This window comes from Eleutherodactylus coqui, chromosome 11, assembly GCF_035609145.1.
Source record: "Eleutherodactylus coqui strain aEleCoq1 chromosome 11, aEleCoq1.hap1, whole genome shotgun sequence".
Lineage (NCBI taxonomy): Eukaryota > Metazoa > Chordata > Amphibia > Anura > Eleutherodactylidae > Eleutherodactylus > Eleutherodactylus coqui.
In genome coordinates, this window is record NC_089847.1 from 82443828 (window position 1) to 82462860 (window position 19033).

The 19033-nt window shown below is 42.6% G+C and overlaps 1 protein-coding gene across 1 annotated transcript in view; it reads right to left on the reverse strand.

The window, feature by feature from the left end:
• The window catches only part of LOC136582057 (sodium/calcium exchanger 1-like), a 58047-nt gene extending 49069 nt beyond the window's left edge, over positions 1-8978 (reverse strand). Inside the window, exon 1 of the mRNA XM_066582826.1 lies at positions 7242-8978. Coding sequence (XP_066438923.1) covers positions 7242-8944 — 1703 coding nt within the window. The 5' untranslated portion in view covers positions 8945-8978. The remainder of the gene's footprint in view (positions 1-7241) is intronic.
• Positions 8979-19033: the final 10055 nt, after the last annotated feature.

Sequence of the window (19033 nt, forward strand, 5' to 3'; positions counted from 1 at the left end):
TTATTCAATTCTAGCGCAAAACAATTAGCGTCCACTTTTTATGTACGGAATCTAATTCTCTCACTTCCCGGTGTCATAGAAATTAGAAATTTGGCACGAGCATTGAATATGTCATAAATAGAAAAACCTAATGGGTCCCAAATCGATTATTAAATTCTAAGCACAAAAGAATTAGCGTCCAAATTTTACGTACGTAATCTAATTCTCTCACTTCCCGATGTCATAGAGATTTGAAATTTGGCACGGGCATTGATTATGTCATAAATAGGAAAAGTTAGTGGGTCCCAACTCGATTATTCAATTCTAGTGCAAAAGAATTAGCGTCCAATTTTTATGTACGGAATCTAATTCTCTCACTTCACGGTGTCATAGAAACTTGAAATTTGGCACGAGCATTGAATATGTCATAAATAGGAAAAGTTAATGGGCCCCAACTCGATTATTCAATTCTAAGCGCAAAAGAATTAGCGCCCAAAATTTACGCACTTAATCTAATTCTCACTTCCTGATGTCATTTTATATAAAGGAAACGTTGCATGGTTACCTCCACGTAGTGTTTCCCAGGTAACGCAAAGAACCATGCAAAATGTTGAACATATTTTTTTCCTGGTATCTCTACAGTAACCACGACTTCATAAGATTTTCCGTGTGAACACCAGATAAACACCAGTACCGAATTAACTCGGGTGAAACCGGGTATATCAGCTAGTATATATATATATATATATATATGTATATATATATACACACACACACACATTTAAATTCTTTTCATATTTTAAAATAAAATACACGGGCAACGCCGGGTAATCAGCTAGTGTAACATATATGAGATACATAGATTAGATTTGTGTTGAGCTGTATGATCCAAAACTGTATATTGTTTCATCATTTAAAATTGGATTTGAACTGTCCAAATGAATGCAAACTCTTCCAGTCACTCTGCTGCACGTTTGAGGCATTGCCCAATTCAAACAACACTGTTACACAAGTATTGTAGTCCAAGCAGAGCTATCCTTGCTGTTGTAGTATGCTATGTTATAAATAAATGATATGTAATAATAGCGAAGACTGTAAAAAAGGTTTCATCCAAATTAAAAACCCAATGAAGTAATTTAAAGGGGCTGTCCACTACAATCTGTTCCAGATGTGCTTTTTGAAGTAAACAATTAGGCATCTCTGAGATATGACTTAGAGGAAATGGGGAAGAGAAAATAAAGCACTTATGTATCACCGCTTCATTTAATTAAATCATTTAATCCCTTTAATTATATGATGATAGATTAACACTGAACAGAACGGCTCGATTCCAGGAATAGGGTTGTGGAGTGAGCATGCTCAGCATTAACTTACATTTGTGAAGCTCAATTAACCATTTTATAGTATAAATCCCTTTACTCATTTACAGCAGACTGCTAAGTGTGTGTTCATAGTTGACATTTATGATAATGCTATCCTATTGCCTTCCTCCCTTCCCTCTATCAGATTGTTGTGTCTCATGTTCCAGCAGCCCTTTATAAGCCGGGTTGCCTGAAGCATAGCTCTGGGTTCATGAATGCCCTCATTGCACATTCTGTTTGGGAGATCTCATTAACTGCATTGGTTTTAGCATTGTATTCATGTATGAAGGCTACAAATCCATTTTTTAAGTATACGATTAGCATTATCTCACGTGGTACAATAGCCTCAATATGGCAGGTTGACTCAGTATCTCCATTACCTAAATTTGATCAAACCTGTATGCACAACAGCTGCAAATTGGCCTGCATCTGTTCAATCGCTTAAAGCTCCCAGTTGTGCCCCTTTTCTAATGTAACCAATTCTTACAAGTTCACAATTCATTATACTTATTCCGATGAACGTTTATTATATAGTGGCTATTTCTTATGTGCTTATGAGCATTGAGTATCCATGTGTTAACGTGCTGAACTGCCCCGGGCATACATTTAAGCCACAATTAGAATAGAATCAAAGCATCGGCCACGGCCAGCCGCTTGGTAACTCTTTCAAAAATAGTTAAATATTTTTTCTGAATTCTAGAGCAATGAAATAATCATATGTAAAATAACAAACAGTTAAATGAACATACGTCACATGCAAAAGGCTTCCTTTGTGGACTATATAGCCACAGTAAGGGTGCTTTCACACCTGCGCTGCGGGGTTCTGCTTTCCTGCTACGTTCGATAAGCAGGAGAGGGGAAGCCCTGCGACCAAACAGTTCCTCACAGAGACGGAACCGAATAGTACCAGACAAACCCCCACTGATTATAATGGGGTGGTCCCCCTTTCCGCCCAGCTGGCCAGTTTTCGAGTGGAAGAAAAATTACTGCATGCAGCACTTTTTCTTCCGGTATTTTCAGTCGGATCTGCGGCCCGAGGTTCTGAGGCAGATGTGAGACCACCCTAAAGACTGATTTAGGCCTTAGTCAGACGGGCGTTTTTTCGCGCGATTTGCGGATCGCATGACGGATGCGCATCCGCAAATCGCGTGACCGGTGCGCGCAAGTCGCCCGCAAATCGCCCGAAAATCTGCTCCTAGCCGCGTTTCATTAGAAACGGGCCGGAGCTGTCCAGCGCATTGCATTCAATGGAGACGGCAATAGAGCCGCCTCCATTTAAAGCAATGCGCTGCGGGCGAGCCCGGGATGAATTGTCGGTAAGGGCTTAAACATATAAGCCCTTCCCTGCAATGCATCCTAAAATGTGTTAAAATAAAAAGAATTTGTATACTCACCTTCTCCCGGCAGCCGGAGCTCCGTGCGGCCGTCCTGCAGTGGGTTTGAAGGGGGTGTGAGTCAGACCTGCCCCCTGATTGGCTCAGCGCTGAGCCAATCAGAGGCATGCCTCACTCACACCCATTCATGAATTCATGAATGGATGTGAGTCAGACCTGCCCCTGATTGGCTCAGCGCTGAGAGGCAGCAGTCACTCACCCATTCATGAATTCATGAATGGGTGTGTGAGTGAAACCGGCCTCTGATTGGTCAGGGCTGTGACCAATCAGAGGCAGATCATTCAGCAGGCGGGGATTTTAAAGCCCCGCCGGCTGAATAGTGCCAAGAAGCAGTTCAGGAGAACTGACAGCGGCCGCGGCTGGACTCCGGCTGCAGCGGAAAGGTGAGTATACAATTTTTTTTTATTTTAACACATTTTAGGATGAATTGCAGGGAAGGGCTTATATATTTAACCCCTTCCCGACAATTCACCCCGCGCACGCCGGCAGCCCATTGCTTTCAATGGAGCGGCTGTATTGCCACTCCATTGAATTCAATGGGCAAACATCGTTCTTCTCTGCCACAGCTGTTACAGCTGTGGCAGAGGAGAATGATTTGTCTACTATATGTTCTCAATGGGGTCGGCGCTGCTGCCGCCGGCCCCATTGAGCGCATATACAGAAGAGAACAGGAATCGCAGATCGCAGATAGGTGCGATCTGCGATTTTTTTATTCTATAATTTATCGGACGAGCGCATAAAAAGCGCTCATGTGTCCGATACCATTGCAAAGCAATGGTTTTATAAAATCGCCGGACGCATGCGCATGCACAAATCGCGGCTAAAAACGCCCGTCTGACTAAGGCCTTAGACACAATAAGAATCTTTTGAGCAATTCTCATTCTGTCTAAATGCACTGACATTGTGCAGTTTTTGTGCACGAGTCATTGATCGCTGAATTCTAGCTTGTTAGAATTGAGCGATCAGCTGTTATCAGCCAGCTATACTGATAAGATTCTCTGTGCCTGTATCCTGCTCTGAATTCACAGCGGGGTACGAGCTGTTTGCTCATGCAGAACAGCTGTAGTGCTCGGCGAGGGGTAGCGGCAGTGTCCCGCTGCGCCTGCATAGCTGTATAGTAGCTAATTAGCTACTATAAAGTATGCAAAGATGATCACTCAAAACTGTCACTCAAACTGTTGTTTGAGCGATCATGTGTCAGTGTAAATGGGGTATTAGTCATATGTGAAGCTTAACTTTAATTAAAAAAATAGCATACAATATGATAAGAGAACAATGGCAGAAAGTAGTGGACATTACTGGCACGGGGAAACCATAAGTGTACATTTACATTAACTGGTAGTGTGCAACAAGCTATTCTACCACACTGGGGAAAATTGTGTAATAACATTTAGTTTTGCTGCAGCTCTTTCTGCAGGATTTTCACCTAAAATCTCTATATTAGTAAATGAGAAGGTTGAGCAGTAACCAAAGGTTGGTAGTAATGATTCTTGTACCTACACAATTATTGTCATTTTTTTCATTTTTGCATAAGTGCAGCCATGTTACCCTTTATTAACTAGTAGTAAAACTAATAAAGGGAACCTATCAGCAGATTCACGATGTCATAACCACAGGCAGCATGACAACTCAACAGCCTCCCCTATTACAAAGAACTGAATTTCAGGGGAAACAAAACTTTCAAAAGAGTGGGGAATAGGGGGGAAGGGTCCACTGGTAGGTTCCCCTCCAGCTTTTCAGAGAATCTACTGACATGTTTCCTTTAATTTTATAGTGAATAAGCATACAGACAAAATAGGATTTGCAAAAAATAATCATCAGTTTCTAAGAAACTAATCCAATATCGCTAAGGATATGACTGCACTTCCTGTTGCCAGTTTTCTTAAAATTGCCCACACAGCAAAGCAAAATGATGCCTGATCTTTGTGAGTAAAAGAAACAAGATGAAACATTGACTGCTGCTTTGACCTCTGATTAATTACTACATGGTCAATCCTCTTTACACCAGCGTTCCATGGCAGCAATGCATTAAAGGGATTCTGTCACCAGGATTGTGAAGCTTGGTTCGGAGCTGAGCTCCAAGTTATGAGGCTTCTATCCCCACACATCATGCAGACTGGCAGCTCTCCCCTCTGTTGTGTATACATACAAAGCTGTCACACTGCGGGCGGGAGAAGCCACTGCCTCCATGACTTAGAGTCAAGCTCCATGAATTTGGTAACAGAATCCCTTTAATGCTCATAGTTTCCCTATGGGAAAATAAAGTATCGCCCCAACTGCATGAATTCTATCATGGTTACAATTCTTGTGGCTGCAACTTGCTTGCAACTTCTTTAGTTAATTATTCTGAAACGGTTCAATTACGCCATTGTTTTTTCCCCCCAAACACTCCAAATTACACAATGACTACAGTTTAGGATGGGCTCACAAGAGCGTGTGGTCACAGTGTGTTACCTGTGCGGCTTTTGCGCACGTAATACGCGGTACCAATCTCCCATAGGCTGGCATATTGCAGATCACCCAAAATGTGCAAACTACGTGCACAAAAAAAATCACAGCATGCACTATCCTCATGTGTATTGTGTGCGAATACACGCCAAAATAGTGCATGGAGATTGGCGGCACACAGCAAATATGTAATGTGAGCACAACCTTATGGACAGTAACATTTTATGGGATATTTAATATGTATTTGTTATGTTTTATTTAATATTTTTAAATAAATGTGTTGTTTTCTTGTACTTTTGCACTTTTTTTTACTCTTTTGTCTAACAAAGGGACTTTTGCCTTTTATTTTTTAATAATAATGCATTGGGGTAACTATTACAGATGAGCGAGCATACTCGTCCGAGCTTGATGCTCGTTCGAGTATTAGGGTGCTCGAGATGCTCGTTACTCGAGACGAGCACCACGCGGTACTCGTCTTGATTAAACGAGCACTTACCATTGAATTCAATGGAGCCGGCAATACAGCCGGCTCCATTGAAAGCAATGGGCTGCCGGCGAGCGCCGGATGAATTTTCGGGAAGGGCTTAAAAATATAAGCCCTTCCCTGAAATTCATCCAGAAATGTGTAAAAAGTAAAAAAAAAATATACTCACCTTGTCCCGGCAGACAGAGTTCAGCCGCAGCCAGCCGGCAGTTCTCCTGAACTGCTGTGAGTAGTATTCAGCAGCCAGGGATTTAAAATCCCCGCCTGCTGAATGAGCTACCTCTGATTGGTCACAGCCTCATCAATCAGAGGCAGCACTCACTGACCCATTCATGAATTCATGAATGGGTGAGTGAGTGCTGCCTCTGATTGGCTCAGCGCAGGGACCAATCAGGGGCAGCTCTCAGCTGTCATTCAGGTGAGTATACTTTTTTTTTAATTTTTACACATTTTAGGATGATTTTTAGGTAAGGGCTTATATTTTTAAGCCCTTCCCGAAAATTCATTCCGCGCTCGCCGGCAGCCCATTGCTTTCAATGGAGCCAGCTGTATTGCCGGCTCCATTGAATTCAATGGGCTAACATCGTTCTGCTCTGCCACAGCTGTTACAGCTGTGGCAGAGGAGAACAATCTTTATGCTGACAGTGCGGGAGGGGGGGGGGCTCACTCTTGCCACTATTGTGGCTTAATAGTGAGACCTCGGAGCCCGAAATTCAGCCCTGCATGTTGCTCCTCGCCTGCCCTATCCATTTCTGTGTTTTTTACATGACTTTAGTGATTTGCTAAGATTTTCACAAATGAAAACCTTAGCGGAGCACCAGTCATATACAAAAATGCTCGAGTCGCCCATTGACTTCAATGGGGTTCGTTACTCGAAACGAACTCTCGAGCATCACTGAAAGTTCGACTCGAGTAACGAGCACTCGAGCATTTTGGTGCTCGCTCATCTCTAGTAACTATGTATTTCAGTGCATTACTTCAGGTACGCCCTTACAGGGATTAGCTCAATGCAGCCTTGTGGGAAGGAGGCTTTTTCAGCTCAGGGCTGTACTTCAAGACGTTTGACACCCTTCCCTAGTTGATGCTGCAGTCACGATTGATTGCACGACTAAAGTTAAATGACCAGGACTGGAGCACTCTCCTATCCCAAATCTTTTAGATGTTTGCGCAGGGCCAAATTCCCCCCACAGGTGATCACAATGTTGTAAATGTAGACTGCTGGGCATTAAGGCTCAGACTCTAGTGCTGTACATTTATGATGGGAAGCATGAAGTGATTAAGGTTATATGCTGATACTACTGAATGGATCTATTATTCTTTATGCCTGTAAAAGCATTTTCATCCACAGTTAAACCACAGACAGTTTGCTGGAATATATAACATAGAATATAGAACTTATTTATATTTTATGAGAACTACGAGGAATGGGCTTAAGTGTTTGCATTCATTGCCAGGAGCAGACAGTGCGATTTGAAATAACTGCCCTTCTTTGCTAATTGCACTTTACTATATTTAGGAAATGCAGACTTTCAGTGCTGACTTGTATTTATAAAATTATAACATTGCAATACTCACGTGGTCTCATCATTCTGGAACTCCACTTTTCCAGCAACTTCTAGGTAATCTTCTCCAGCCTTAGCAGTACCCTCGCTGGTCCTATAAGGTATTACAACTTTTCCCCTTGCACCTGACCCTCTCACTACTTTTGCTCTCATGGTACCTACACTTTCACTCACTCTCATGCTGCCTGACTCAAAGCTAAATATACCTGCGTGATCATCGTCAAATATAGTCACTGTGGCTCTCCTCCCTGTCCCTAGTCTTACACGGCTAGGTCCATCTCTCACACCTCGTGCCCTGCGTGGGTTGCTTAGTTGCACATAAAAGTGTTCATCTTCCTCAAAAACATCATCATCAATGATGCCGAGCCTAAGCTCCTTCTTGGTTTCCCCAGGTTGGAAAATAATCGTTCCTTCTGCCAGCTCATAGTCTGACCCAGCATTAGCCGTTCCGTCCTCCGTCCTATAGTCTACCTGGACTGCCCCTTCCCCATCTGCTCTCTTACACAATACCCACACACTAACTGTTCCACAATTTTCAAAGCATTGGTAGTGCGTGTGTTCAAATTCCATTTCTGTAAAGGGTTCCTCTTCCTCTCTACCTCCCCCCTCTTCTCTGTTCCCATCATCTGTCAAAGCCCTTCTTGCCTGATCTGCTGCATGTTTCTTTAGTACATTCCCAGCACCAATCATCATCCTAGTGGCCTGGATCCTATAAAATGCTCTGCTTTTTTGCTGTTGCACAAGGGCCTGGTAATTCGCTAACTCCATCAGTTGTTCCATGTCTTTTCCAGGATAACGTTGACGCATGTCTTTAAATACTCTGGCCATATCTCTTCGTTCTTCTTCATCTTCCTCTTCTTCATCTGCACCTCCTTCACCACCAGCCATCCTCATTTCCCCTACATCCTCTTGTCCACCCGCATCTTCTGCACCCACTAAAACACCTCGGCTTTTGCCAGCTCTATACTTTGCTCGACCTTTCCTTTGTCCTGTGTAACGGTAAAATAACAAGCGTCTGTCTGCCAGCCAGGCTTGTAGAACACACACTGGGAAAAAGAAGAAAGTCAGTAGTGCTTCCCACACCTCCACTTCTCCAGGAGAGGACCACGACAAAATCAGGAAAAGCCAAACATAAGCAAAGACACTCCAAAATGCAGTCACTGCAAAGACACGTGGGTGCCGGATGCGGCGACTCTCACCATCGGGAACCACCACAACGCAAATGCCAATGATCACAAACATGTTAAAAGCAGCTGAGCCAACGATAGTGCTGGGGCCCATGTCACCTGCTTCAAATCCTCTCCCGACTACTTCAATGATGGAAAGCAATATCTCTGGAGCTGATGAGCCCAGAGCCATCAGTGTAAGGTTTGAAACTGTTTCATTCCAGAGGCGCACACTTGTCACTGTCACCTCTCCATTTGGCCTCCGAAATGTGATCCGACGCTCTTGTGAAGTGATGACCTCAATGGATGCCATAAAGCGGTCAGCTATAATGGACATTCCCAAGAACATGTAGACAAGTGCCACAAAGTAGACAATGGCCCTTGCTGCACGATCTCCGGTGGATGGAGGATGTGGTAACCATGCAGGCAGTAGGACACCATCTGTGCATTCTTCAGTCTGACTTGGTCCACAAGTAGAAGCATTTGGAGCAGGAGTAGAAGCACCAAGTAGTGAAGGGGAAAGCAGCAGGCAAAGAAAAAATAAATACATGGTGGAGAATGAAGGGAAGAAAGGGTCAAGGGAAAGTCGGATCACCTAAAAGAAACAAAAAAAAAATATTGTTAATAGCAAGAGACATACATACTAGGTAAAGATCTATCTATCTATCTCATATCTATCTATCTATCTATCTATCTATCTATCTATCTATCTATCTCATATCTATCTATCTATCTATCTATCTATCTATCTATCTATCTATCTATCTCATATCTATCTATCTATCTATCTATCCGTCTGTCTCTGCCTAAAAGACTTTGATTGCTCCTGTTGTGTATCCTTTTAACTAAGGCTGGGTTCAGACTGCTTTTCAGTTTACTCTCAGCCTTTCCTAACTGGGGTCCATTTTAATAGCCAAAAATAATATTCAGATGGAATCATTGACTTAAATTAGTCAAACGGAGACAAAATGTACAAATTTTGATCTCCATTTGACCTGTTTTCTGTTTGTTTCTTTTTCGGAGAATACAATACTATAGACTGAAACATAGTCTAAACCCATAGCTCAATAAATTTAGCTGCAGTCCAATGGAAAACCCCACATAACATGTTGTGATATTACCAAGAGTCAAGCTAAAAGACAAGAAAAACTGTACAAAAACGCTCTAAAATAAGAAAACCTTTATAAAGCCGTAGGTTTCCAAATTATCAGTTTGGCAAATCGTAGAATTAAAGGTGTTGTATGGGATTAGAAAAATATGGACTTACAGAAAAAGCACCACATGTGTCCGTCTCCCATGTCTGGTATTACAACTCAGTTACATTTGAGTAAACAGAGGTGAACTGTGACACAAGACATAGCTTATCGACAATAAAGGCGCTGTTACTGAGAGATAGCAAGCAGCCAAGTTTTATCATCTCAATCAGCAAATTAAAACAAGTCCAAGAAATGCTTCAAATGCGTGAAATGATTACATTGTATTTGATTTCAATGTTATAATAGTCAAAACAATTATTGTTGATGTTTTTTGGAATTTCATAGTTGATAAGGTGGAAAAAGGCACAGGACCATCAAGTTCAACCTTTCATCCCACAGTGTTGTTCCAGAGGAATTGCCTAATATTAAAGTGAAAAATTCCTTCCTGACCTAAAAATTGCTATGAAAATAAATCCCAAAACCGACGACCTGCAGCTCTTGAAGCAAATTTTCACATCTATAGCTAGCTTTAAATATCATGTGTCAGTTGGGTATCCATAACTATAAGCAGGGTTTTCAGGGCATTTACTACTGATGACCTATCCTCAGAATAGGGCATGAGTAGTTGATCAGCGGGGTTCCCCTGCTCAGGATCTCTACTGATCAGCTGATCCTCTGGCCTACTGTCAGTGCAGCGGGATGGAATCATCATTGATGTCAGTTTGCCGCAGGGCCGCTAGAGAACATCGGGATGCCCACCCCTGAAAATAAGACAAAAATTAATATAAGACAGTGTCTTATTTTCGGGGAAACATGGAGGAAAGGTTTTACTCTAGTTGAAAGCAATGGGAGAGATGCCTTTTATTACACTTCTGGCTTCAACCCCCATGCGAAGGCCGAAGTGTAAAAGAAGGTATCACTTCCATTGATTTCAATGGGAGTAAAGCCTTTCCAGTACATTCTGGCTCTGACCCCGATGACGATGTCTAGCGCCTCTTCCCTAACAGTGGGCCAGAGGATTAGCTGATCGTCGAAGATCCCGAGCAACAGTGCCCTATCAATCTACTATTGACAAACTAGTCTGAGGACAGGTCATCAATAGTAAATGCCTGGAAAACCCCTTTCACAGATATGTTGAGCTCAACTTTTCCTTTCCCTCTCTATTAAATTGACTTTGGCACATGTTTCGAGCTGGCAGAATAAAAAACAGAGAAAGCAGTACACTATTAATTGTCACTGACATTTTATACTGCGTGTAATCCCTGAAGAAGGGCAGGATAAATATTGCACTTTTTGCATTTACTGTGTGGGGTACATACGCAGAATGCATATGTAAGTCTATGTATGGACAGTTTGCTCTTGGAAAGACCAGCGCTGCTGTCTAGGTTACAATAATGACAGATGGAGGAAATCCTACATCTCAGAGCAGCAATATATCTGACATCTTATTTCTAAATGACATAGCGGTGGAATCCCCTAGCAGCAATTACTGTGTGTACATGTGGAATGGGATAGGTGATTTTACGGCTGCAGATTGTATTTGGATTGTACTAAGGCTTCCACAGTCTAAAACCTAGAATACATGTCAAGGGATGATCCAACATCATGCATCTTCATTCTTTTCACTGTAAATGTTATTCTGTGCTTTTTAACACAAAGTTTAAGCAAGACCAAATCTTGGCGCTTTACAGGAAAATACTGATAGCATTAATATGTTATGGATCACAGCACATTGGCAGAGATCCACAAAAACCAAGGCAGGCAAATGGGATCCATAGCATATCCTATTACCCTAACATAACCTAGTGTATTCTTGGCTGTCACTTTTATATACATGGTTAACCTAATATGCAGTTGTTGACACAAGCAGAATCTTTACAAGCGTTCTACACGTCTGGTCCACAAGGCCAACCAATTTAATTTTCTCTCTCACATCAACTCAGTATGATTCCACATACATTAAACGTAAAGCCCACATAGGTCATTAGTTCCCAACAAATCTAAATAAAGCACTTCATTAACCTCTATTTTGTTAATGTTCTCTAAATGAATTTCGGGAAAATTCAGATCATTGCGCACGGTGCCTAAGAGAGTTTGGCGCCATTTTCTTCCCTATGAAATTAACATGGAGACTATTAGTTCTGTAAGCAATACTAACAGTTGGCTTTTTCAGTTTTGTAAGTTGGCCTGCAGGGGCAGCTGGTGCCCAGGAAGATTTCATGCTACCTACTGTATGTAAATCAGGCGTGAAGGTACCCCAGACATACAAGAGTTCTGGCTCTACTTGACCTGTATAGCTGTTTAGTCAATCACATTGCTAAGGTGTGCCGCGGGGCTATGCTGGTTTGACATGCTATTTGCATTGTAAAGTATTGATCGTATTCCTGTGTTTATTATGTTAGGACTTGTAGCAGAGAATAGACACGAGTGTGGCTGTAGCCACATGGAGTGATCGGGGATCCTGCTGCTGCTATAATAAGGGTTTGACACCATGAGTAGTTAGCATGTGTCACAGAAAGTAAAGCTACAGGTCCTATAGAGAGGAGTTGGGTCATAGAGGTGGTGGAGAACTGGGTAGTAGAGATACTTCAACTGCCACAAACTGTTCCTTTGAAAGTGCAACCACCAAGCTTGGGCCTCTTCGGAGTAAAGTTCCTGTTTTGCACCAGCCTCTGTGTGTGTCAATGTAACTTGCCGTGCCAATCCATTGGTGGGGTAAAGGTGACTAACGCCTTTAGCTTTACAACTCCTATATATTACAGCATGAAAAGCAAGCAACTTAAGATATAAAGGGGTTGTCCAGTTTACAACATGTATGGCCTATGTACAGGATAGATAGGTCATCAATAGTAGATTAGCAAGGATCTACGGGTAGGGATCCCTGCCGATCAGCTGTTTGCTGGGCCAGTGTGTTCATACACTAAGCTGATTTCTGCAGAAAGTAGACAGCTCCATTCCTACTGCAGTGACCAACTTTGGTATTACAGATGAAGCTATCATTGAAGTGAATGGGAACTTTGTCTGTAATACCAAAATTAGCATTGCAGTGGAAATAGAGCTGCCTACTTCCTGCAGAAATCAGCTCAGTGTATGAACGCACTGGCCCAGCAAACAGCTGATTGACAGGGAGGCCTGGCGGAAGACCCCTGACGATCTACCATTGATGGCTTATCCTAAATATAGGCCATAAGTACTTTACAACTGGACAACCCCTTTAACTCTAAAAAGCTACGGAATCCATATCAACTAGAGCCTGGGACTTCTGCAAGTCTAATTTGCATAGGTAGCAGTAGTGATTCCTGGGCATTGCTTGCTTCTAATTGACCCAATTAGAAAACAGAAAAAGGTAGTCATTAGTATGCTCTAAACTAGAGAACATGCAGAAAATGGTAACAGACCTTCTTTAAAGAGGACTATGTTGAACGAGAGGTTAAGTTGTGAACTGATCACTAAACACTGCTCCTTGCTAACAAAAAGTGCTTTTCAATGTGTCCTTCCTCTCTGTTAGACCCCTCATCAAGTAGCAGAGCTGAATAACATACCGTAATTCTCTGCAGCCCTGACTCCTTACAAAGAGGAAGGCCATTGTTTCTAAGCAGCTGGGGGTGGTGGGTTATACATTTTCCTAATTTTTTCTTGCCACCTGAGATGACCCAATCTATATGAAGCCCATCGTAGTGACCAGTCATTGCAAGTTTTGAAATTTCATCACTTTACTAAGTTTTGCTGGATAACAAAGTCTATGTCAGTGGCACTCCTCCTATAGCAAGCCATGATCAATCATGCAAAGTCACTAAACAGTCAAGAATCCAAAAGTACAAAATAGCACTTTCAAAAAGAACATGTGACAGCATAAAGCCGGGCTCACACGGGCGTATGTTTACCGCATATTACGCGGGCTCTGTTCACGCATGTGATACACAGTAACTCGCAGGCAATCAATTATATTTCCTTATGCACTTCAGATAACAGCGCGTCGGAATTGCGTAATACGTGAACACAAAAAAGAGTGCAGCATGTTATATCTTTCTGCGTATATATGCAAGATAGGGCCCATTGTTTTCTATGGGCGTGTATATACACGCGCCCAGATGCAATCACGTTGCAAAGCGATGGCGCGGGAAATATAGACAAAGAAAAAACATGTGTGCTGCGGATGACAGATTGCGGGAGATACACTGTCGTGCACAGTACACTTTCACCACCATATGCGGCGTAGGGTCACGGCCGGTTCCACAGCTGTTTAAAGACTGTAAAACAATGCGGGGCCCCTGCAGCGTTTTACGCTTACAGCCGTGTGAGCCTAAAGGTGCAAAAGTTGGATCCGCTCCTTCATCAGCACCAGGTGATGGAGCAATAAATCCAACTTCTGCTATTTTTGCATTTTTATGCTGTTAAATGTTTTTTTCTAAATCTATTTAGTTTTGCGCTTCCATAGAGCATCATGTTCTTAGAATGATTCACATTTAGTATGCTGACATAATCCCTTTGCACGGGGGACCTGGCTGGTCTCTTCACATAAGGATTGTGTAATATATTCTGTAGACACACTGGGGTATTGTGCTGAAATGTTCACACAGTTTCCTAGATTTGGGCGCCATACAGAATTCAGGCTTTTAACGGCTGCTTGTTTTGTCAACTGGAATTAAACTGCTTCACTATGAGAGCAGTTATCTGGAACTCTATAATTTATTAGCTTTCATTACACTTGGTGGAAATTAATAAATTAACGACTAGGCGTATTAATTCATGTATCCTCAAAGTTTATTCTTTTTTTTATATTTTAAACATTAGGTTTTTATTTTTCAAATGTACATGAGAGAAGAAAAATCATTCAAAACAGATAACAAAGTAAGTATAAAGCTCAATCTATCGGACAGTCATAGTAAAAAAGGTCAACATTACGCATAAAGGTGAGAAGACATAAAACCCATCTTGCTAGACAACCATACCTCCCATTTTTAAGTTAATTCTTAACCCCCATAAAGTTTGCTTATCAGGTGGGATTATAGTTCAGTTTTGAATAGGAGAGAAGAGAACCAGCTCACCTGTCGCATCCAGATCCATGGGACAAAGCACAGGCCACGTTAGACCAAATGTGCATCATAAAATACTAGAAGGAGGAAGGTCCAGCTTATCCAATAATTAAAAGTACTTTAAGACTTGAGGCTTTATTATAAGTAATTAGAATTCCATTTTAATAGCAAACTACAATACAGGCACTTTGATGACACGTTACTGACACCGCCTGCTATCCTTAGTCATAGCAAAGAGTTTAACGAACTTCCAGTCACATTATAATAAAACATGCACCAATCCCGAGTCAAAATCACCAATTACCAGTTATGTGAAACATAAGGGAAAGAAACAAGCCAATCCCAGAACTCTCATACTGAAAAGTGATAAAAATTATGGAAAGAAAAAAAAGGTGGAAATTAATAAATAAACTATTAGACGTGTTAATCTATCTACGAAGTTTATTTTTAACCCCTATAAAATTTGTATATCAGGTGATATTATAAGTTCACTTAAAGATAACCTACTCTAATAATAATAATCTTCATTTATATAACCCCAGGGGTGAGGGTCCTGCTCCGACGAGCTTACATACTACACATAATGGGGTGATACAGAAGGTAAAGGGGTGGAGATGTGCCACGGTGTGGAGAGTGTGGGATGCTATACACATAGACAATGGTCAGGCCGTATGGTGGCGGAATCGGTGTGACTGCAGGGGGCGGTTGATTGCGACTAGCAGGGATTGCAGTCGGTAAGACAGCGGGCATGTTATCAGGTGGAGTACAGAGGGGTTTGGTTTAGGGGATGTGGTAGGCCTCCCTGAAGAGGTGCGTTTTTAGTGCACACCTGAAATTTTGATCACACAAGAAATATAGAACATTTTCAAACTTTCTGCGTATTTACGAACCAAAGGTCCCTATAGAAGTCAATTTGCAAGGGGGGGGGGGGGGGCAAACACTGTGGGTGTCCTTGCAGCGCTTTACCAGTGTTTTGATGCCGGCAGAGACCATGTATGGGTAGTGAGTGTAGTCATGCGCAGTCTTTTTTTTGTAAATTTCCCACTCTGTTTAACAGTCGGGTTGCATATGAATTGCTGCCCATACACAATGTATTGCATATGGACAGTGTTTGCATACACTGCCATACAAAAGCATAGGGCTCACGCTGTGTGGTACGCTGGGAAATAAAGCATGCTGCAATCTATTTTTCACGCATATCTACACAGTCATTTGCATGAATTAATGAAAGTCCATTGACTTTCATTGACTCCATTCACCGTGTATCATGCGGCCGTGCATCTTAATATGCAATGAGAAAAAACCTCCATGGACATGAGCCCTAAATGCCCATTTAGACGGGACGAATGTCAGGCAAATGATGCCCGATACTTGTCTCTGCACATACTGTCTTTCCTGCTGCTGCACAGGAGCGAGAATCGCTGTCTCACAGCAGGGCGGCTGGAGGAGATTTCTCTCCTCGCGCTCCCCCACCCTTCCCCATTGACTTAACATAGCGGTTGTTCATTACTGAACGGTTGCTATTTGCACTAAGTGCTCATTATCCAGCTCATCGCCCATCGTTTATGCAGCATAAACGATGGACGATGAGCTGATCGCTCAATGTAAATAGCAGCCGTTCAGTCTTGAACGGCCGCTATGTTAAGTCAATGGGGAAGGGTGAGGGAGCGTGAGGAGAGAAATCTCCTGCAGCCGCCCCACCCCCTGCTGGCTGCTCTGTGAGCGAGCCAGCGATACTAGCTCCTGTGCAACAGCACTGGAGCGAGTGTATGCGGGGACGTGTGTCGGGCATCCTTTGCCCGACATTCGTCCCGTCTAAATGGGCCTTGATTCCACTGGAAAAAGAACACATCTGGAACTAATTAGCCATCTAAATGGGTGTGTTGGTTTGCCCCGCGCAAATGAACATGACTTGTGGGGGCAAAAAGTACAGTAAAATATGCCAGTGCACATGCAAAAAAGCATTATTCATTGCACAAAAAGGCAGCGCTCAGGCGTGCGCAAATATGCTTATGCTCATGTGAAGCCGACCTTAGGCCTCATTCACACAAGTGTTTTTACGCAGCTATTTAGCCACAATCAAACATTTTCAAACGATTTTCGGTTGCATGAAAAAAAATCACACCATCAAAACAGCGAACTTTTTATGGCAGCCAGTTTTTCGCGATGCGTCAAAAGGTAGTTCTTGACCTATCTTTTGACAAAAACGCTGGAAGCTCCCATAGACTCCTGTGGGCGCTGGAAAAAAAAGGAGGGGGAGGGAGTTTTCCTGCATCCAAGGCTCGGAAAAGACGACAGGTGCCTGTATTTAAATATTGGAAGTCATTCCGAGGAATTCTGCTGACCGACGGAATTCCGTGCTGCAGCGTATTTTTCACATGATAGTCCGTGTAATTGGACGGGAAAATTCTAATTTTCGGCTGTGATGTGGCCAGTGTGAAGACGTATTTCCCGCGTGAATTAGGCCTTACCTGGGATGATTATAGTCCAAATTATAGCTAGAATCAGTCATCCCATGTACAAGCAGCCACCAACAGGGCACTGAGTGGCAAATCGTTTACTTGTCAAAGTCGCTTGGTTTTTAGCAGAACCAAACACCAACTGACTGTTGGCCCGTATAAACAGGAATCACACAATCTTTGAGTGACTGCCTGTTTTTAGTGAAAGACGGGAGGGCTGGAACAATCTCTGTCCCGCTCCACCTCCATTCATAGAACGACTGTGTAAAGCATAAGCCCGATAGTCGGTGGGACAGCTGTTGGGACAATTATGTTGTTAACAGTTGTCCAGTGTAAAAGTACAAAACTCAATGACTCCATTAATAGGATCCTCAACACTTCAGAATTCTCCTTTAATTTTCCCTGCGCCTTGCTGTATCACGCGAATGCTTATATAGCTATAAGCTGGGGAAGCCCTGTCTACTTAATAAAGTGCTATTTCTCCTTGGCCACCCTCCTGGCACTGTCAACATATAATATAGGCTCCATTAATGAGCGCTGCCATTGGTTGCAGCAAACAAGTTAACGGAACGTCACAGGCTGACTGCAGCCTGTAAACAACAACACAACGGATACCGGAGCCGGTAGCGGGGAACGAGAGGGGAACAGGGAAAAGGTGATGGTTATTATACAGCACAGGGCACTAATTAAAGGCCACTTTACATTACTCAGACAACTCCTTTAAGAGCACCACTTAAACACCCGTGAATGAGACAGATGATGTGGCCCATAAGTTCAGATATTTTTGGCAGATGACCATATAGGTCAGTAATGCAGCACGCCATAATTTGATGTGCATACAGCTGTGAAACGACAACATTACATCCTGCAACCGAAGGTGATTTTTTTTTTTTTTTTTATATATGACGACATTGTTTTAACAGTTGCTATGCTTTGTGCTCCGCGACTTCATGTGACTTCTGCTAAAAACAGCCAGCAAGAGCGATTAGGCTGTATGTGACATGGGTAGCTGAGATAACATTCAGTCCTGTGGAGAAGGTTTTCACAAGAGTCCTTCTTCTACTCTTCCCAGATGCTGCATGATTTAAAAAGCTGCTTTTTCCTTTTGCTGCATTCCTGTCACTTCACAGCAGTTCGCTGTTCATTTGTATGGAGACAGATTTTGTGTACTTGCATCTAAAATGCTAGAATAAAAACAGACTTGCACTGAATGTATCCATCTCTAATGAGATAAAAGCTGGCAATGAAGCTGCAAGGTGCTCGCCAATGCCAGATTCCTGCACAGTTAATATACCGGGCACGGGAAATGTCCATCTAATGTAACCTCTGACCACTGTTGGGCACAGTTGGGTAGAGGCGCTCACAAGGCAACCATAATTTAGCTTTATTCCTCCTAAAAGCCCCCATTTTTGTCCGTTGGCCATAGAGATTAGGTAAGTGTCAGCCAAAACAGACAATTTCAATGTTTTATTTTTTTCAATTGTCGCTCATTACAACCGAGTCCTTGTCCGAGGTGAAGGAAAGTCTAGCTGTTACTTTGCTACATTCTATTAGGGTGCTTACACTCTTGCATCGCTGATCAGCAGCAGCTTTCACCCTTACAATTTAATTCAAATCAAAGGGGTGAAATCTGCTGCAGATCTGCACCAAAATCCTCCACAAAATCAGCGACGTATGAACACACCTTTAGGGACTTTTCACAAGGCGGAATATTTCTGCAAGACGCACCTTAATCTGCTACTATGGATTTCTGCTCCATACCCGGCATGTATGCATGCAGATATTGGAGCAGAGTTTTCTGCGTCTTTAGTTGCATCTTGCAGAAGCAATATTCTGCACGTGTGAAAGGTCCCTAAGTGGCTAACTGCGGATTTATGTGCAGAATTGCAGGCTAATTTAAGCCATTTTCATTCCGTTTCAGAATCTGCATGGAATCATGTGGATTTTG